This window comes from Spodoptera frugiperda, chromosome 30, assembly GCF_023101765.2.
Source record: "Spodoptera frugiperda isolate SF20-4 chromosome 30, AGI-APGP_CSIRO_Sfru_2.0, whole genome shotgun sequence".
NCBI classification, from domain to species: Eukaryota; Metazoa; Arthropoda; class Insecta; order Lepidoptera; family Noctuidae; genus Spodoptera; species Spodoptera frugiperda.
Window position 1 is genome coordinate 7,180,659 of NC_064241.1, and position 21,908 is coordinate 7,202,566.

The following is a 21,908-nucleotide window of genomic DNA, read 5'->3' on the forward strand; positions in this document are numbered from 1 at the left end:
TATAACTAACATCATCTCACATCTATACAACTTACATATGCAAGGAAAAGTCAACCCATACAATGATAATTTTGAGAAAAACCTATGACTCAAAAACTTGTTTGCTTGCATTTCGACTTCATTTGGTTCTGATTTGACCCGTATTATGATATTTGTTTTCGCATTATCTCGCATTTTGCTGAACCGATTATGACACAGTATTCAGCATAGTATTTTTCTGAAAAAAATGGAAGCAGAAAAATTGAAGGCGGTTCCATTTTTTTAAACTCGTGTATGATAGTATGCTATATAATGATAGAAAGAAGGAAATGTTGAAATCATCAGTCTGTTGAGCAACCATGATGATTATTTTGCTTCCTTGTGAGACGAGATCTTTACTCAGCAAAGTATACGCTGATGACGACTATGATATTATGTAAATTGATTCTTTCTTGCATACGTAGGTCCAATTTTAGAAAATAAACAAGCAAATCGTCACCGCTGGTGGCGGTTTATCGATACTACTAGAATACATTTTTATTTAATTTTTCTTTTATATTCTGTGCACGCTCGTGCAATACAATATAATTTGTGCGTTTTGTATATCTATCACTCCGAAATAAACATTATTGTATTGACGCACATCAAGTAACTCCAACCTGTCTTAGATTTTAATTATTTTTCGGATTAGGTACCACCTTTTTCATAAATGTATAACATCACCCATTTTTCGCCTATTTATTACAAACTGTCTGGAAAGGAGATCAATCTTTTTGAGCCTTTTCTGAAAGCCGACCAACCAAAAAAATAAAAATGGAATCCAATCCATTTGGAGCAATATAATTAATGTGGCATAAAAGTTGGAGGATCCAAAATGAAGTTAAAAGTTGAAGATTCATCGTTTTCATTAATATAGTTACAAAAGTAATGATCTCCTTTATAAAAAAATATGACAGACTGGAGTTAGTTGATCTGCTGTCGTCTGAACTTTTAAACTTATATTCCCATCTTTATCTTACTCTTAAAAACAACAAATGCGTAAAAGTGACAGCGACACGACTCAGAAGCACGCGCTAATGTCTATTCTCGACCAAAGACTAACATTTAGAAGTCAAATCACGATTGACTTTTCTACATTTAGACAACACAGAGAGCCTAGGGCCACACAATGAGGGTTTTTGGAACACTGGGGGCGCTAGTGTCGAATAAAGTCTCTTCGAAATATACTATTGTCAAGTCGCTTGTAAAGTGCTGAAATATCGAATAAAATATCCAGTTTTAACTTTCTAACAATCAAGCCGTTTTTCAGTCAGTAGCTAATTAGGTTAATAGAGCTTAACGCCTCACTAGCGCCCCCTGGTGTATTATCGAAAATCCCCATTTATTTCAATGATCTACACATCAATATATGGAGAAAGCTGGACGTTGAGTGAGGGAGGTTCGCCTAGAGAGGGCGGAGCGTGGGGGCTCGCGAGCACTCATGGGCCTGGCTACAGAAGTTCGTCGATTCCTCTCGTTGTTGCGTTGGACGAGGTCTTCTTCCATGTTTCCTGCGTCGATGGATGTGGGATGGAACCTGCGTCGCGGTGAGAGTGCTCGAGGCGTGCGAGGAGTCCGCGGCGCCCGCGCTGACAGGCACCGGGACTTCGGACGGTCCTCCTCAGTCCATTCGTGGACGGACATGTAATATTGATCCTGCGTAAACATGGGACGTTAATGTTTTCTTATAAAACGTAACTTAATTTTGTTTATATATTAAGTACTCATAATTTTCTGTGTCGATTACTTTTCCAAGATAATTTTTATTTATAGATACTTCAATAAATGACCTAATAAAAACTTATGAAGTCATTTACGCCAAACGGCATTTATGTCATTGTTACGACATTAGGAATTCGATATATTTCTTTTTTAATCTTATTTTGAATTAGATATTCATAGTATTAGCACTAAGCTATAAACGAAAAGATTTAAATGTCAAATGACTCATTTATACCAAACTCTTGACGTACCTATTAGTCAACAAAAACTCATGGAATTGATAATAATTATTGTTTCTTTTTCGTAAATTCTTATTTTTCTTTTCTTCCAAACTGGTTTTTTATAATGAGTCACACATTGAATGTACATATGTGGAACTTCTATAGTAATACAAAAATCAAGTATCGCTACATATAGTACATTTACTAAATATGAACTACCTACACACAGTATACATACATTGATCTAATTATTACTTCGTCTAAAATAGTACAAAATAAAAGTGAGAACTTACCAGAATGTTCCATTACTCTGCCCCTGATCTATAGGCAGATGAAAGTGCAAGTGAAATAATGGCAACAGTAGGCTACAATACGATAAATTCTAGATGTCTCGTGGTCTGTGAACTAGTGAACAAAATAAAACCAACATGTATAGTGTTAAACTGTATTAAACGATTACCTAATAGGTATACAATACGTCCTCTGGTCTTCATAAAACATTATACGTCTCAAAACTTCGAGTTAAGTTGCTGTCTACATATACAGTAAGTATCTATTAGTTTAGTTAAAACTTATCTAGACAATTTACCATAAAAAGCTTGCGTGAAAATCATCCGATCAAATATTACTTTCAAATTATGAGGCCAAATTCCAAAGAACTGATTGAATCGCACAAAAATGCAACATATCTATCTTATTATAAAACTGACAATGCAAGAAAGTTTTGTGACTGAAGCTTCAAACATTAATACACGCTATCTAAACCTAATCATTTCTTATAGTCATAGTTACATATAAAAACATTATATAATAATCTGGTCAGTCAATCTCGAGCCCATACCTGTTCTCGCCACAGCAGTGCCTGGTATCAATGTTCCAGCGACAATATAATACAAACGGTCTGGTACACAACGCGAATGCGATATAAAGCTAATACTGTCTACGTCAGTGTATCACAAAATTATGGTGAATGCTGTGCCAAGAACTCCTATCTCCTATCATTACATTCCAAATTATAAAAACACATTGAAATATTCAGTGCATATACCTATGAATACGTAGTGGAAACAACAAAACACAGTGATAACAAAGCCTATATAGTACTAGGAATAGTATAAATAAATATAATACACATTTAGATAGTAGTATAGCATAATATATGAATATCACTTGATTACCGATACAATACTAATACACCACCATGAGAAAATGTACGTAGTGCTGCTAATGAAAATAATGTATAAGTGCAATGTTGAGTATAGTTTCCTTCAAGCATTTTCTAATGAAACCATGCTTGCTCAAACAATTGCGCAGATAAAGGTAAAGGCTACTGGACACAATATTACTGGAGACACCGAAATGGATAACACTACGGTACTATAATGAATTGGCACTCATGACACTAACATCACTCGGACAATGATGATGTAAACAAAGAATTTCACTTGTAAAATTATTCAACTATAAACGCTACAAATACAACATTCAAATGTATAAATTACGTATAACAATACAATTTTAATGATCGATACACTTATAACACACTCAACATATTGTCCGAAAAGATATGCAAGAAATCATTGACATTGATTATGACAAATTTAATAACATCCAATTTGTCTAAACAAACGTACCTTAATAAAGTCACTCAAACCGGGTATCAATTTATCGAACAAAATTAACAAATATAAAAAATGTTATACGATAAGTTTGGACTCTTGATTATAAATATTAGAGTGGTTCGCTGAGAAGTCGAAGTTTCTCAGTGCAAGCTCTTAACATTGTTGTTGATTCAAATTCTCGTCGGATTTCGGAGGCTGCGATGCCGCTGGCACTGGACTCTACGGTAAAAAGAGAACGCATTAATTCTTTATTCCAATTTAAAATGTAAAAGGCACGCAAATTAAGAAAAAAAACAAAGGTTAAAAAACAAAAGAAAAACCAAACAAAAGAAAACGGGTTAGATGATTGTTATCCACGATAGCCAAGTCCCTCACACAGAAACGCAATGAGTTACCTATTCAATAAAATGTGTATAAATATTCTGGCTGAAACAAAAATGAACAAGTGCGATTTAGATGTCCGTCACCGAAAAACGAAACGAAATGAAAAAAGCGAAAACGACATAGACATAAAGGCCCAAGTTGCGGCTAGAAAGGGCCTCACCTCCTGTCGAGAATGGCCGAGACTGTCTGGCACCGGCGACTGGCCCGACATCTGCTTGATGTACTCTTTGTCATCGAAAATTTTGATGTCACCGCCTCCGGGTTTATGCTTTACGTTATCCATGGAGCCCACTTTACTTTGTGCTTTGAATTCCAATTTTTGATTTTCGATCTGTTTCAAAGAATTTAGTGTGCACATAAAATAAAAATACATACAATATTTTTAATATAAGAAGGTTCCGTAGATACTACTTGTTTATTTCTGATTTCTATATTAATGAATGACTGGCCACTAACAGGCTATTATTGTCAAAGGAATGGAAGTGTTGAAACGTGAAACATTGCCAAAAATCGTCGGCAATACATCAACGTTGTATTCATACAATTAACAATATTTTTGCTTTTGTTTCGAAGAAAATTGTAACCGAACTTTTGATTAATGATAACGATTCATAATTCTTAATAGACATCGGTTTATGTTTTGCCAAACTAATTTAAAGGTGACTTGTAATCATTATTGTACGGCCAAACATTTTGTCAACAAAAGTATTAAGTAAATCAATAAACTTGGATTTGATTATAAAAAGATTAACTCGATAAAAATACTATAAAATTGTCTTACTATCACTTTTTTAAATTACAACTTGATTAGGAACACTATAAAAGTTTTATTACTTGTTTATGTGTATTCGACCTTGTCCAATGGAAATTAGCTGAAGCGTGGTCTAACAAATAAATAATTATACTCTGAAAACCCAATGGACTTTTTCAATTAATTTTATATGAACTCTATAAATAAACCAGCAAAGTCATTCCAATTATTTCTCATCAACTATTATTATGTTTGTTGAAAAAGGATTCCCAGTTCCCACAGTAAAAACAATAATGTAGGTTACAATTTTCTTTTAATCAATTTAATTGCGAATACTGAAGTCATAGTTAATAAAAACCAGGAAAAAATTTCAAACACATGTAATAGTTTCTACGGAGCCTTCAAGCATACATAGATATATCAGTGCGGTTGCTAAGTAATAATATCATAAACATGTGATATAGGTACATACACGTATGTTTGTGTTTGTTTCATAGTACAATGCATAATCGTTATTGATTTCCATAGCGTGCCTGTCGATGATATTCGTGTAGGTCGTGTGTACAGTAACAATCAGTATTCGTTCTCTACTTTACATAACAATATCATACTATTATTTTATATAGAAATTTGGCATTCCTAGTGTATAAAGTAAAACGTATCAGGTGTAACGACACTTATTCTACTATCATTCAGATTCATCAAACCGGCAAGACATTTATATTATTTCAGTTTTATGTGAATACACACATTGTTTATATCGAAAGCGTAACACCTAGCGTGAAAAGTACAGCCACAGCCCGTCCTAGAAATAACTTAAGTATAAAAAGGTTTCTGAATAATCTCACGTATGGTACAAAACATGTACCGCCCAACCAACCTTACTCCATAGAGAGTGGTAGGCAAAATGTTTATGAGATGCTCTCCAGCGCGGTAACGCCCACTTAACAGACTAAAAATAACAATTATAAAGTCTCACAATTACGTTTATACACATTGCATTACATATGTACTTGTATTGTATATGACGTATGTGCATTGACGTCACTGCTTATAACTTAAACCTGTATAACGAATTTGACATAAAAATTGTGCAATAAGTGACTGTGTTCACACAAACTTAGATATTGATTATTTTACTCACAGCTCTCGTTCCCTCTTTTGCAACTGTAGACTAAATAAAGAAGAACAACATTATTTTCGACTTTGTACTTAAAAAATACAGTTCTGACCTAATGACGTTGATCGTACTATTTTACAATAAGTGCCTCTATCTTACTTAATGTGAACTGGTCTAACATATTTGCTCAACAATGATACTGCCTGTGTCTTCTTCTTTTACGTCTAAGTGCTTATCCAAATATTTAAGCTCTACACGTTTGATATTTTTACCAGCTGTGCTGTCAAACTAGATAAAATAATACTCACTGAACGTTGTTAGATAAAACCTTGCTTATGACCGCATCCCTATGACCTATTCAATTTATTTTCTTTGAAACATTGTTAGTATGTTCTGTTATCTTACCTTAACAGCACCGCCACCAGGCTTATGAGTGATGTTGACTGTCGAAGCAACTTTTGGTTTAGCTTTTTCTTTGAAATCCAATTTGACAGTTTCAATCTTCTTGTCACCGCCACCTGGTTTGTACGCAGTGTTCTGCAGCGATCCAATCTTCGATTTTGCATTCCATTCTAATTTCGTGGACACAATCTGGAAAACAAAAACCATTAGTAAGTTGCTGTTCTTTACTACTTTTGTAAAGTTCTGTTTTGTACATAAAAACTGTTACCTTTTTAACTCCACCACTTGGAGTGTAAGCTTCATTTTTAGCAGCAATTTTAGGCGTTACGTTACCAAACTCTAATTTCCTGTTTTCAATCTTAACTTTTCCACCGCCAGGCTTGTACGTCGCATTATCTAATGAGCCAATTTTCGATTTTACTGCTTTAATGTTAGGCGACGGAGCGTTGCCAACTTGTACTTTGTTCATCGGTACCTCTGAAATAAACGTTTGAATGTTATCTATTTATTTTATACATTTAAGACATCAATAACAAACCCTACACCATATAGCTTATATTTGAATTTTGCTTACCTCTAATTTAATTTTAGCAAACTCATAAACATACCAATTGAATGTGCCTTTTTTATACGTTTAACTTGGGTCTGTGTATAAAAAAGGGTAGTCATCGTCTAATCTACTTTATTAACCAAAGTAAAGAAACTATAATATCAATGAATAGTGGATGTTGATTACAATAAAGCGAAGGTTAAGGGCAAAAAAATGCTTACGATAAAAAATGGTAATTGCTTACTTTTTTTCTCATTTGGTGGTGGATTTTCCGGCGTTTTAGCAGTAGCACTTTTGCTTGATGACCGTGACAGGCTAGTTTTCAAACTGTTACTTGACTTCTCCTTCATGGGGAGCTTGCTTGGGATTTTCTTATTAGGCGAACCTGGAGATCCATTGACATCCTTGAAATACAGATTTTGATTAGTATGTAGTTTATTTTACAAATAGAATGTATATTTTAATAAAAATCCATACATTGCCTTGCGTAGATTCATCGACACCGCTATCGTTGTCACCATCTAAAGAAAATATTATTGTATGAATATTTTGTAATATTTGTAAAGTAGAAAATATCGTAGTTCTAATTTAATTTACGAAAACGTTTGGCTCATTTTGATGTAATATTATTTGCGTTGCAAATGTATACATTTAGTTACCTTTGGGTCGAGATTTTGGCGCAGACGCTGTTTTACGAGGTGTTTTCTTTACATCTGCAGAACCGATTGGTGAAGTTAAATCATTTGGCTTTTTCGGTGTGTGTTGTGGTGGCTTAGCATCTGGTAAAGGAGACTTTGAAGGAGTCTTGTTTGTTGGGGTTACTGCCTTTGGGGTATCTGTCTTTGTTTCTAACTTTGGTTCAACTTTAGGAGTTTTTGGACGAGCAGGTTCCGGGGTAGCGCTTTGAGATTTCATAGGGACAGTTGGGCTCATTGATGGTTTTTGTTTAGGTTCAGGAGAATCATCACTGCGAGTTAAAGATGGAGAGCGATCAGAAAACTCTTCTTTTGGTTTTGCACTTTCAGTTGCATTTCGTGAAATAGTTGAGTTATTTTGCAGAATCACGTCGTCGTCGTCATCAACTTTCTTTTTTGGTGTTGATGTGGGTAATGCACCAATAAAAGATTCTGTCATTTTAGATCCAGATAAACGAGATTCAGGGCGATCAGGAACTTCTTTCCCTCCATCATTTGAAGCTTCTGACCGAATGCTCTCCTTCGATTCCCGTACATTTTCTTTGCTTTCTATTTTTCCTTCTTGGATTAAACCAAGTCCTGGACTGCGACTAATAAATTCATCTATCCTTCCACCAATAGCACTGACAGACTTTCGCCGATCATCTTCCGCTTTCAAAGGACTTGGGGCTCCGGGGGCTGCTGCAATGCTATAGCTCCTGCCTTTTGCCACCCCAGGCCCTTCAATGCCATTTTCTGCCTTGGGGACATTTGGGTTTTCACTTGAAATATTTTGGTTATCCAGGTTGGCTGATTTTGTTTGATAAGTATTAGATATATCAAGACCCTTCAGAGAGCCTTGTGATGGTTGTCTCTGAACTCCGGGCGCAGGTGGTGCACCGTTTCTTATTGTACCGTTTGGTTGCTGTCCAGCAATCTGTGGTCTACCTCCGTCAGGTGTAGTTGCACCGACAAGTGGTGGCTGCCTCGGGCCGAACTGCAAGTTGTTCGGAGGAGGAGCACGTTGCAGTGGCTGGCCTGTCGGTGACTGAATTGGCCTAGGACCTTGTTGGGGTGCAATGGATTGCGGACCAAAAGGTCGAACTGTAGGAGGAGCGGGCCGAACTTGTTGAGCTCCTGGAGGGCCAGTTGTAGCTGGGGCTGGACCTCTTGCTACTGGTGCACCTACTCTTGGTGCAAATTGTGGAGTTGTAGTAACAGGTCCTCCAGGTTGAAACTGCGGCCTGGGTTGTGATAGAGGTGCCGCTGGTCTCGGAGATTGTTGTGGAAAGGCTGACCGAGAGTCCTGCCTATTAAGTGGACGAACTGGCGGTTGTGGCTGAGTTGAAACTGGTGCTTCTTGACCAGCCAACCCTGAACTCAGCGGGCGAGCCTCCGTTGGCGCCTTTCAAAAATAAATAAATAATTCGATAAGCCATTTTGTATAAATAAACTGTATGAGCTACATTCATTGCAGGTACATGATGAAACATGAAAGTTTTAATGATTGAGATTTTAATTTAGATAACGAACAACTAGGTTTTTGTGTTTTCTTTAACAAATTCTTCATTAGTAAAGTTTTACATGTAATCAAACTACTTATTTCTCTTATCGCGTTGGATACTTTGGTTAATCACGAAACAAAATATTGTTTAACATGGTGCAGACACGATCGATGAATAGTAACCATAGAAACTATGTTTCATAATGTCAATATTGCAAACATTCAATATTTTGCGAGTCTGAGCGACATCAGACAACGTGGAGTGATTGAATGTGGTATCTGTCGGGTGCGGGGCGGAGACAGAGGCGCTGTCACCAGCTCCCCACTCGACCGGAATCACTACTAACTAGCAATAGATTTTCAGAAAAAAATATTTAAAATTGAAGAACGAAAAACATTTCGTGTCTGTCAATCCACGAAAACAGTAGACATGATGCTAATAATTTTAATTTGAATAGTAGTCTACCTATTGAAAACATTGTACATCTTACGTAGTACATAAAGATAAGTTAAACGTGCTATCACTTCTAGAAGTGTACTATCTTTCGATCATTTATCTTTTGATTTCAATAAATTTCTGCAGCGAGCCCATTTATCTCGATGTGCTCGTGCGCGCAGTAAAGATAAGCTACGATTGCTTAAATTACGAATGATGTATGTGAAATTGAGAAATGTATTAAATGATTTGTTTCCGTGTTCCCGTCCGTTCGTGGATCCTGTGGAACCGCGTGAGCGAAGCGAGCAACGGCCGATAGATACGAGTTGTCACGAACTCGGCTACTGGGTCAACGAGCTATTGCCGAGCAAAAAATACACAGCACGTCCTCTGAACCAGTTACAGTTGGAATAGTTTGTTTAAAAACTTTCCCAAAATCCTTCGACTACAAAAGGAATTTTTGGTTATTCCTCAGAATTCGAGCACGCAATAGTTTCGCATCGTCAATAAACATGAGTCAATGATACACGGATTATTCAGTGGAAGTTCCTAGTTAATGGGTTGTTTACGAATTAATTTCAATCTAGAATGTAGCTGTTTAGTTGCCAAATTATTATTCATAGGTATAAATGTATACAGTGGAGTCGTAGACAGCTGTAGCGTGTGCTACGACAATGTCTACGAGCTAGCACAGAGCAATACACTTACTCTACAAATATTTTTACTGAACTAGTTTCAACTACTGTAAACGACAGCCAATGAACTCGCTTCAGCATTTGAAAAATTTCCATACATAATTGTATAGTTACGTTTTTTGATAATCATCCCAGTGACGTGGAAATAGCCGTCATAACTTCGTATATTGTCGATAATCGTACCTATCTACGTGATTCCAAAGTTCACTTTCGTTACACTATAAATTATTTCTACTATTTGTGACGCATTTTAATGCATAATATATTTCAATAACAAAAACCTGATATTTCTATTAAATAATTCAGATTTGTATTATTAACAATATGACGTGCAGTTCAAAATCCAGTCAATTTTTGTATTATTTTGTTTGACTTCGTTATTATAAACAAGTTTAGAATAAACCGGTATTTTCAAATAAAAATGTAAATATTTATGATGTTACCCGACCTTAACACTCATTCTTTCTCAGAATTTACATCTACAAAATACCTGGAAAAATATCAGCTGGTACGTAACTGTTAGGTAAAATTATGATGATGCCAAACATCTATAAACATCTAGGTTGTACATAATTTTCTTTTAACTAGTTTTTGAGACAAATTATCGGACATATGAACCTCTAGCACGGCTTGAAACTAGTCGAGTTTCTCATATTCAAACAATTAAATACATAACAGTACATAACATATTTTCGAAGTTTCCCCGACCACATGAAACGCGGACAAGATAAGACCATCGCCCATAAAAGGCATGACTTCTAAATTGACTTTGAACGTTGAACGCATCGCGGAATGGTGCCTGCTTAGGGCCTATCCCAACTGAAATAGAAATACGACACGCGAAATACATTTTCTTTTTTATTGAAGCTCATTTAATATGTAGTATAATAAATTACTGGGAAATTATGAATATATTACGTAGAGTTGATTGCCTAAAAAGACTAATTTTGATTAAATATTTTCATAGTTTCATCTAGGTAAATTGAAAGCGCACTGAACTTTCAAGTAAAAACCTTAAAGTCACTTTGACATAGGTGAACACATAAATGCAGTCTAGCATATTTAAAAAATGCATCGCCATAAATATGTCTGTGATTGTCTGTGACAAAAGGTAGACGTTCTCGATCGCGTGATTTTGCTATAATATTTTATAGCTCTCGTCAACGAATTCTCTCAAATTTACATGAAAAGACTGTAAAATTTCGCGAATACTATGGTTAACTTTGGCATAACATTGCATGGCGGTACCTCCACTGATTTATATTCATAAACACTTATTCTGTTTCTTGGAAATTACGTTGATGTTCACGCAGAACAGGCAGCTAACTTTGCAATTCTTACACAAAAAATTACAAAAGTTTGGCAAGTCGAAACGAATTCGATCTATTCATTATGTTTTAGTGGCGTAGTGCTCAATGCCGAAGTTTCCATGAGCTAGTCATTTTTGGCCAAGCTTAATGGTGGCATCGTTTAAGTAATCACGAAAGTCCGTGATTCGATGTTTTACCTAATAAGCTGAAATGGCCCTTGGATTGGAATATTGGAATTTTGGAAGACTTGAACGCTTCACGGTCGTACTTTTTGCAACGTTTGTAGGTAAAAATTTGAGGTAAAACGAATGAATTAACAGTTTGTTAATTACGAAGCAATCTCGAAGTTTGTAATTAAGCCGGAACTCAAGTTAATGTTTTGTTTATTCATGTCATTTGATGGTTGCATGGAGTGCATTAGTGCAGCATGTAATTCGGTGCTCTCGTGAAACCACGAGGCTTACCCGGTTAGCGTCCATACTGCTTAGTGACTAGTACAAAGGTTAAAGTTTACAATCTTCAAACTTTGACAGTCTCTATGTCATATTTCTTCGCTCGACGAGGCGATCGCGATTTTGCGATGTCTCCTTGAAACTATAAAAGATAATAAACATTTTAGTAGGCTCGAAGCCTTCACGCACAACTACCTGATGCTATAAAGTGGCTGGGTGCCGTGGTGCTGGTGACGCATTTAGTGGTGGGTACTACACAATTATATTCAAGTGTTGGTGACGAGTGACGACCATCTGATACGCCAGTGGCTTATGTAAGAATATTCCTATCGACGTGACTCACTACTTTGCGACTTTATTACGACAGCATACAGTTCATAATAGTGCCAAGATACGTGAACGACCGTCAGATCGATTATTGGCGTTACGAGGTTTATGTACAATCGATAAGAACACATTCAGCCTTACAGTAACACACATGTAGGTAGCCTATACCTACATAGACACAGCAGTTTAGTCGAGGAGAATTTCTTACAACAATCTAAATATCTTGTATGGTAGAATGACACGTGCCGAGGCGCTTGCCAAGTAATAAATTATTACTACTAGCCAAGTACCAACGAATAATCGTTGTTCAACTTCAAGTGATCGATATTTAGTAATTAGTTAAAAGAAAACATTTTCATCGTCAACATGAAAGTAAAATGAATGTTGTTATTTTAAAACAATCTTCTAGATAAGATGATAAATTCGTCATGACAGTAGAACCATTAATCTTAGGGTCATCTAAACAGACTTGGACACTTTCGACGTAAGTTGTACGTCACCTACTCAAGTGACACTTGCTCACATTAAACGTAGGAATAATTAACCAATGAGTCACAGTGACGCGTCTGCGCTCACGTCTGTAAATTGAAACAAAAGGGAAACTATTTCAAATACGTCTGGGTAATGTTTCTGTCGTCTAAACAGAATGTAAAATTAATTATACAAATAATGGCCAGTCACAATAACGTATCTGTTCCCAGGTAATTACCTAGGAGCAAGTATGAACACATTAAAGATGCTCTTGGTCGCCCAAGTGGCACAAGGGTGTAAAAATCCCTCACTTCCTAATCTTTGTTCCTAAGTTTTCAGTAACTAAAATAGTTACGGTTACTAAAAAACAAAGACAAGATCCAAACTGTTTTTGAAGGAGGAAAACGGGTTCACACCTAGTTAGGCTGTAGATGTTACTTTTTTTAACAAGACGACTAACTGGAATCCTAGTTTGTAATACTGTTTTTAGTAGATACATTTTTGTATTTAATTTTAACATTACTAAAACGCGTCAAAATTATCTATCTTTCTTAGCCATAAGGTAGGTGGGTAAAGAATAGTCATTAATCTATCAGTGACCTAGTTCTCTCACTCCTAATGACAGTTCCTTATCTCACTGTGTCAAGTGCATGACCAATCCTAACGTTGCATTCAAATGACGTTCCATTTGTAAAGATGGCTGACAAATCGTTGAATCAGTTTTCTTGGACCACTTTAAGTCAGCAAATACTTCAAACTGAAAACCTATTTCCGGGAATATTAATTAGCAAATGAATCATAATTCATTGTATAAAATAATTTATGCATGTTCTTCATTCAATTATTTTTAGTTTGTTAAAATTAAATGTATTATGGAATTTCCTTGTTTTTCAGGATAATTATAATTGCTTAGGGCTTTAGAATATTATAAGCATATGATTTTCTGATCTATTTTAGTATTAATTACGTAGGTATACATTAATGTGGGAATTCTCAGTACAGGATATGCGGTTTACCTACGATAGTAATTTATTTTAATAAAACCTGTGACGTAAGCTTTTAAACAATGAAAAAGTCATAATGAATGGTGAGTAAATTTTACTTGAACACTACTATTTGTTTATAGACCAGTCATACTTAGGTACATCTCGGTGAATATCTTGCTAATTATATCCGTGACCATTACCAAAATAAAGTGTAGGTACATAGTACAATTCCACAAAATAGATTTGTTGGAACATTTTATGGGACAATGTATTATAATGTCGACTGCGACACATATAAACTAGCAAATGTACCATTTTCATAACTGGGTCCCGGCGTCATACGCAGAATCTTGGGAGTCTATTAATAAATCGTAAATAAACGTTGTTATTCTTATTACAAACAAAGTCCAGTTATTTTGGACATTTCCATCGACGTTTTGAGTTTTGACGTCATTAATGTCGATCAAAGTCGATAGCAGTTTCGCACATTTGCTTAAAGAACTGACAAGCGATAGATAAGTACTTACGTCGATACCTAATTGTAAATTACTAGAATTGATATCAAACATTAACTATTAATAAATATCACTGAGTTATTACATGCTAAAATGCAAACAATAATGATTTTTATCCTATGTTTTTACTTTCAATGTTCCAAATTCTATAAAACATACCTATACAAGCTAATTTTCTTCATAAAAATATTAGTTAATAGTTCACTTGTCAGAAATGTATGCACTTTCAATACTTAGTAGATCAAAGACGACTAACGAAGTGATCTAGAAGCTTGCTAGTGGCTACTAAATACATAAAGTGATTTTGTATTTATTTGTTTTGGACCAATTTATACGTAACGCAAGATGATCCATCTTACATCAAAGATATTTTTAGCGAAATGTGAGCTGTTGTTTACTTTACTATTTACCAAGACTAGAATCGTTACTAAGAAAACTCAATATTAAAAAAATAACACCTAAATACATGTTTTTAATAATAAGAAAGGAAAAAAATAGTATTATGTACGAAAATATTTGATCGCACCACTTCAATGTACGTAACATTTTTACACTTTATACTCATTGCGCTGAAAATAAATGCTGAGTTGTAAAAAATATACTGATATTCGCGCGATATAATGTTCGAGCCAAAAACTCGTAAATAAACTATCTTCGGTATGAGATAGCATCATCACGCCACGATGCGAACACGTGGCCTGACAGTGGAAGGGAAGTGATTGGGTATATACAGTAACTACGGAAATCTTGCTTCTCTAAAGGAATCTACACTAAGAAACGGGAGAATAGCTACACTAAAAGACCAAAAGAAAAACATTTTCTTATTTTACTATCAAATCTGTCTTCTTGACCTAATCATTCATTTCGTAAATCTTGGCTTTGACTTTATACCTTGAAACTGTCAGTCAATTCGTCACTCTGGCACTCCCTTGGGAGGTGTCTGGGAGGGCCGACCTTCATATGTACTGATGATAATGCTTTCTCACTATTACCCTTTGTTCACTCAATTGGAGTGACCCGACCTTCAAGTGACGTAGGAGGCAACATTATTACGACTTTGTAATACCAAGTATACGAACTACTTATGCGTGTCCACTTGTGAAGTCTTGTTTTTATTAGTAAATTAAGTACTTTTTTGTTTAATTACTGCTAACTATTTTAGTTTCACTCGCGACTTTTTACTGCCTAATGGCCGAAATAAATAACCAATCTTAATCAAGTCTTGGGATCGATCTCGATTTTTTAAAGAAACTACCTAAGCTGGTTTGTTTTTGAAAATCATCCAATTATTTTTTTCGCCAGAGCGAGGCGAGAGGGAGTCAGAACTGACTAAACCACCCCGCTAGCTTTTCGAGCTGGATGTCTTAGGTAAAGCTGCGGACTCTCGATTACCTAAACAGCTAATCTCAAAAGTCGATCTAAAGCCAATGATTTTGGATCGAAACTGGTTAATAATTCGTCCGTTAGGCATTTACTCTGATCCATTACGAACAGAAAAAAAAGATGGCCACCCCGTTACAGGTAATACGACCCGCAGAGATAATATTCTAATAGCTTGTCGCGGAGGCAATAAGGCGGTAGGTTTCAGAAGAAATGACGTTATTACTACGCAGGTGGATTGTGGATGGGGAGGACCCTTGATATAAACGAGTTTCTCCGTTCTGACTTTTTGAAAGAATTTTATAGCTCCTACCTTTACGAGCAATCCGTACAAAGTGAAAAAGAATCTTTGTTTACACGTAAAAGGACGCAAACTCAACTAACCCAAACCGAAATCTTATAAGAAACAAATTTCACTGTAACTACAAAAGATTTTGCTCAGAAATTCTAAATGGAAAATCGTGAACGAGTTGCGAACTTCTCAAACAACTACGTACCTACTTTATAAGAAGATCAAACAGTTGTTTTTCCAACAAGTCATTATAAAAATCCATCTTAGGTAAGTAAATTTACAGAAATCCTCCACAAAGAACTCGGCTAGGCTAGGAAAAAAACATTAATTGTGTTTGAATTACATTTCAATATCGCGTATCTAAATACATTTTAATTAAGACAACCAAATAACAATATACCATTTGCTACTTACAAGGACATTACGTTCTATAAAATAGAAAAAAGAACGTCGAAAGAATATACTTAAATGGCGCAATATTTAAATCGGGATGTAAATGAAATTTGGCGACAATTCCACACCATTGTATCAAGTCAAACGTGAAGAGAACAATAAGACGAGGTGATGCAGTGGAAATTAGTCAGTAACACACTTAGGTAACCAACCATTTGCAAGTACCGTAATGATCCGTTTCCCACAGCACAAAACTTGATGTGCTCTAGATCTGTTTAAAAAGGCTATGCACTACTTAAATATGATAGTTGTGATATTCAAAAACCCATCTCTAAAATAAATCCTTAACTATAAGCCATTAATTAAATAGTCAAACCACTTTTTACGCACAAAAACGTGTTTGACTATAACATTTGTTATCATCAAATTCTAGATATTATCTACGAATCACACACTCATGGGAAATCTCATGATTTTTCCATTCATAAAGATAATGGAATTAGCGACGATGACGGGGTATGAACATTAAAATCTAATCAGTCCGTCAGTTAGGTAATGAAAAAATATTAGACACGTATTTGTAGATAAAACGAAATACGTCATTTCTACGTATGAAACGTACCTAGAAGTGAAGTCATGCGATTTTTCCGATATTTCAAATCAATACTTTCTGGAAAGTATTGTTTCCCTAAGGAAATTAGAAATACGTGTGTAATATTTTAAAATAAGACTGTTACATCAGTGATGACATCATTTTAGAACCACATAATATCAATAGTCCATGTGTGTTTAGTACCTAATAATTACTATTGCACTTACTTACATGAATGAATATTTCAACAAACATTACATTCAGCATTTTCATAAAGTATTGAATAAATAATGAATCAAAGAATAACATAGGACACGCACTGATAAATGCATTTCAAAGCGACGTGCCGTAAAATCGCTAATCAAGCAAATACGGACGACCCTGACATACTTGTGACAAACCTCCTTAACTTTATATTTTTACTATCGTAAATAAGAACGCGACTGATGATGCCGATTTCGTTAAATTTATGAGAACAGTTACGGGAACCGTACAGCAAACGTCAACTTTAAAGTACCCAATTAATGGAAATGAAGAACAACCGTAAACCCACCGTATTGCAAGCTACACTCATTACTGAATTTCAGTATCATATCTTTCGTAATACTAGCAAATACATAAAAATATTGAATCATAATGTCTTCAATGAAATGACCAATCAGAATCATGTTACATGTAGGCACGGCAGTGACGTTAAGAATAATGTCCTTGTATGAGCAATTGTATAAAAATATTCCTTACAATGCTTGTTAGTAATAACGCAAGGCTGCATAGCGTTATATTCATCTGCAGACGTATTGATTGCATGAAGGCAGTGGTGGGTTTCAAGCGACGCCATGCCGTCACAACATCGGGCGTCAGTGGCCAAGTGACGTGGTCTAAGATAGAGAGATTTCTTGCCAAACGAATGTGAGTCAGTAGCGATATAAAACCGCGCGGCCAATGTAAGCATCGCACATTTAGCATTAAACCGCCAGCCTTCGCTGTGTGCTCCGATAAAATATTTTAAACAGTATTAATGTTTGTAAACGGTGAACGTTTTATCACTTCTCAGTTTGAAAGGATCAGTTTAAACATAGACAGTAAGTATTATTAAGTGCTGTTATCAGTGTGAATAGTTAACCAATAGTTTCAAGTGTTTTTCTGAAAATGTTTAATGGTGTGAAAAATATTTTTGAATCTTTGCATCATAAAAACATAAAAATATATATTTGTTATTAAAAGTACTTTTATGTTTATTAGGTAGAAGTGTTGTGTTTGTGTGATTATACTTATGATTCTTTCTGTTTTTTCAGGAAACATGCAACCGAAAGCTGATAGACCTGTGGGCCCGAAGAGCGAGCCTCCTCAACTGCACCTGACTCCGTCAGGCGCAGCACAGAAACGGAATGAAGCATCCCCACAACCTGGGAGCAACCCTTGGCTGCTGAAGCCCCAGCACGAGATCCCGCCCACACCACCGCCACAAGCCAACCCCCAGCCCCTCGAATTCTTTCCACAAAGGATAGGATAGACGTACAAAAAGAACTCACGAATAAATAAAATTGAAATGTAAATGGCAAGTTGCCATTTTGTCATTCTGGCTTTTAAGAAGAGCCGAATAAAAATACGCCTCGTTACGTTAAGCAAGAATTTACGTAAATGTCGGAGACGAATGAAGGGAAACTTCAGTCGGGCGAAACGTGAAGTGCGTCAGTGGCTTGTGTGGTGTGTGGTTCAACCTGGGGGACTGCGCCTGGATGCGGCATAATGTTTGATAGTAAATATAGTTCGTGGCAGACCACGCGCCGACATAACATTACCTGTGACAAGCATAGATGGATGCTTTTAGTGATAGTTTTATTAATAGTGATGTAGACGCAGTGAAAGCAATTATTAGAACTATAAACATTCGTTTAAAGTTTAAGATTTACACAAATGTGACGGTTATTCTGTTAAAATTGAAAGTTATAAAATATCTTGTTCCTAGATAGGTATGACTATATTGTAAAACTAAATTAAGTACCTCCAACAATAATCTCGAGCAATAAATTATTGAGATACATAACTATCAATTAGATATGTGGTATTATTTTTCGTTCCATCCTAGGCAACTTGTTCTATACATGTATTCTATACATTCGTTTGAGTTTTGACGTCAATGTAAGTTTATTTTTTGTTCCGTAATATGATTGGAACATAAAATATAAGTACATACGTACGTACATATTCATATATGTACATACATAAGTATTTGTACCTACTGGCAGGTAGTTAAACAATTATGTTTTTTATTACATGTAGAAATGTTTGGTATTGCGGTTAATAGTTCAATAACCTTTTGACTTACTAGTGACAATGAACTTTTAGGAATTAAAATTGACCAACTTTTGAAATAACTTTAAACTAGCAATGAACGTACCTACATATGTAAGTTCCTATGAAAATGTGCGTACTTAAATGCGTAGATTTGTTTCCCAGTATTGGCTTATCAATCGCACATTTGTTACATTTTATCATAGACTCGTATCAAGAACTAACGAAGCGTGTAGTTATCGTTTTAAAAGATAAAGGTAAAAAATATTGCATAAGGCGAGTAGAAAAATAGATTATGAGTAAGTTGTTTGGGAATAATCTGCACTCATTTTGCCTAATCTAAACTTAACAAGGAAATGCAAACATGACTTTCATCGGATTCTCCCCTGACTCACAATAAAAGGTAGTGGTGACTCACAGTTAAAATTCAATAGTAACTTTACCCAAAATGATGATTCAGGTACCCATCGCACTTAAAATCCTCATTTACAACGGCTTTGTTCGTTTACAAGCACATCAAATGGACCATTGTTCTACTAAAATACTAATTAATGGCTTAATTTATCATACTACCTACACGGGCTGAAGTTTTTGTGTCTCGTTTTTTGGAAACAAGTGAAGCAATCAACGCTTGGCGTCAGACCGGCGGCGGGTTCGTCAAATGGTACAATTGTTCATACGTGCCTCCACTCTACTTGTGTCTGATTGACGTGTTCCCACAAATGAACGAGTTGAACTTTTCTGTAGTCTGTACCTAGTTATTGTGCCAACTACGAAACTTTTAATTGGGAAAAACATTTCACTTTTTATACAGTACCTAATGTAAACATTGCTATGTTATTTATATTGTGATGGGTATCAATGCAGCTCGTAGATTATACTGCAATATTATCAACTAGTTTAATTGATTGCAATGCATTTTCCATGTAAATTTACTGTGACATCAATAATCAAACAAGGGACCCCGCCAATAAATATTTCCATTGAGCAAATTAACCAGCCTTCATAATCAATCATCTAAATTGAAGCTAATATCTTATCATATAATTAGTGCAATTGTCGAGGGAAAACATTAATTGCTTCGATATCTATGACGCGGTACTAACGCCTTAAAGAGTTCCTCCTAGCTACGGCCATGTTCTAATTGAAAAGCCTTTTAGCGGTACCTTTAATGCATTCAGTTAATAGCACGAATTCACAGTGCGAGTAAAAAGCATTCATCGCGTAATCAGGACACAGTAATCCGTTTTACCCGGCCTATTTTTACATTTCGTTTTCTACAAAAGTGGGAGTGTACAATAAGCAGTATTACGTCTCAAATCTACATCAATGAATTATTAGTGCGTCCGCGATCGATATTTAAAACATAGATATCTAGACATCGACTAACTACTTGGTACATAGACGACACCGTTAAGTGATATTATTGAACAGGATAGACTAGAACGTTCCAAGTGCAATCGCGGGAAGCCGTGGCAGTGCTCACTCATTTTTCACGCTTATTATACAACTCACCTCGCCGGAGACGAACGGGAAAACACTTTTAATTAGTTTAGAATATGAATGAGATACTTTGTGGTGAGACTGGAGGCTTCAAGTAAGGGGGTGCGTTCCGCAATGGACGCCGGCAAAACCTGAAGTGTCGTGATACGTGCGGCCTCTATCGGCAACCGAATAACGCGAAGACTGCCTAAACGTTCAGACAGGGCACCCAACAATATACATTTATTTTTATGTTACTGTTCTACATAAATTCTACATCGTTGTTTATTGTGTTTGAAGCTATACTAATAAATCAGTTATATTGACAAATTTTGTTTATCAGCATCAACTAATTACTATACTAAAATCAATACAGATTTCGACATTCCATTTTATACAACAAAAAAACATTTTATGTAACAAGCCGTTATTTGTTTTCCTAAGCTTCTCTAAACATTCTTAGTTCTAGAGAAAAGGCGTCCTGCGCCCTGAAAATGATGCGCGCGCATCCACCACCGGCCAGTTCCCTACAGGGGAGCACTATTAAAGATTACTATAGCCTTCATTGAGAACGAAAGATATGTGTCCTTTTCACATTCATACTGAGTGAAAGAGATGACAGGAGAGTTTCAGAACGGTTTGAAGAGAACAGTAATAGCTAACCCGGCTCGCGACGCTCGAAGGCATGTTTATTTTTCAAGTTCCAATTTACATGAATCATATCAGGAAATTGAAATTGAATCATAAGACTAGATGGAATACAGCAGACATATTTACCTAGATACAAATCAGGATAGGTATTCAAATAAGGTCTTGATAAATAACATAATATTGTCATTAATGCTTTTATTATCTTTATGATTGTAAATTAAACTTAATGATAGCGTTAATCACGGACACTAAATAAGGATAACTCCGGTAAGTGACACTTACCTCGGTACCTTGGTGTAACTTTCCGTTCTTACAATAGATTTATTGATATTAAAATGAGCCAAACGTTTTTGTAGAACCATTTTATGAACCACGCGATAATTACCTGAAACAAGAAAAACATGGATTTAGTAAATGTAGGTAAACATGACACAAGATTATTCGGGGCTAGGCATAATGTATTCAAATGAAGGATCTCAATATAAGAACGCAGTCTAGGTTAGTCCCGGAGAGTTGGGTGGGAGGGAGATTCTAGTCTTATCAGCAAGAATGTTATCACTGCTAATCCGGCATAGTAGTAACAGGATTGTAAACTGGGATTATAGTCTAAACCATCGGAAAAACCGTTGTTTAAAAACCTCTAAGACGTAATTTCCACAATGG

At 35.7% G+C, this 21,908-nt stretch overlaps 2 protein-coding genes across 7 annotated transcripts; one reads left to right on the forward strand and one right to left on the reverse strand.

The window, feature by feature from the left end:
* Nucleotides 1-899: 899 nt before the first annotated feature.
* On the reverse strand, nt 900-20,768 carry LOC118269544 (microtubule-associated protein tau). 6 transcript variants are annotated; one of them, XM_050707084.1, is made up of 11 exons: nt 20,628-20,766; nt 11,874-12,003; nt 7,450-8,869; nt 7,268-7,311; nt 7,035-7,194; nt 6,509-6,717; nt 6,244-6,429; nt 5,863-5,892; nt 4,128-4,298; nt 3,979-4,009; nt 3,654-3,802 (listed from the first exon to the last, which is right to left on the reverse strand). In XM_050707084.1, the coding sequence occupies exons 2-10, from the start codon at nt 11,886-11,888 to the stop codon at nt 3,983-3,985; spliced, it is 2,262 nt and encodes a 753-aa protein (XP_050563041.1). In that variant the 5' UTR covers nt 11,889-12,003; nt 20,628-20,766; the 3' UTR covers nt 3,654-3,802; nt 3,979-3,982. The 6 variants fall into 6 exon arrangements, with proteins under 6 accessions (XP_035440574.2, XP_035440575.2, XP_050563040.1 ...); XM_050707083.1 differs by lacking the exon at nt 3,979-4,009 and having other exon boundaries at nt 2,393-3,802; nt 20,628-20,762; XM_035584681.2 differs by lacking the exons at nt 3,654-3,802; nt 3,979-4,009; nt 4,128-4,298 and adding an exon at nt 900-1,674 and having other exon boundaries at nt 20,628-20,768.
* On the forward strand, nt 17,628-18,874 carry LOC126912840 (uncharacterized). The gene is made up of 2 exons (XM_050707103.1): nt 17,628-17,899; nt 18,113-18,874. Exons 1-2 carry the CDS (start codon nt 17,836-17,838, stop codon nt 18,328-18,330), a joined length of 282 nt encoding a protein of 93 aa, XP_050563060.1. The 5' UTR covers nt 17,628-17,835; the 3' UTR covers nt 18,331-18,874.
* Nucleotides 20,769-21,908: the final 1,140 nt, after the last annotated feature.

What these genes read in the sequence shown, in the direction of transcription:
- LOC118269544 (XM_035584681.2), bottom strand. An exon ending in GCCAAAATCTCGACCCAAAG is followed by an intron (nt 7,312 to 7,449) that starts GTAACTAAATGT and finishes TATTTTCTTTAG; the next exon opens with ATGGTGACAACGATAGCGGT. An exon ending in ATGAATCTACGCAAGGCAAT is followed by an intron (nt 7,195 to 7,267) that starts GTATGGATTTTT and finishes CTGTATTTCAAG; the next exon opens with GATGTCAATGGATCTCCAGG.
- LOC126912840 (XM_050707103.1), top strand. Translation starts at nt 17,836, where the DNA reads ATGTTTGTAAACGGTGAACGTTTTATCACTTCTCAGTTTGAAAGGATC. An exon ending in GATCAGTTTAAACATAGACA is followed by an intron (nt 17,900 to 18,112) that starts GTAAGTATTATT and finishes CTGTTTTTTCAG; the next exon opens with GAAACATGCAACCGAAAGCT.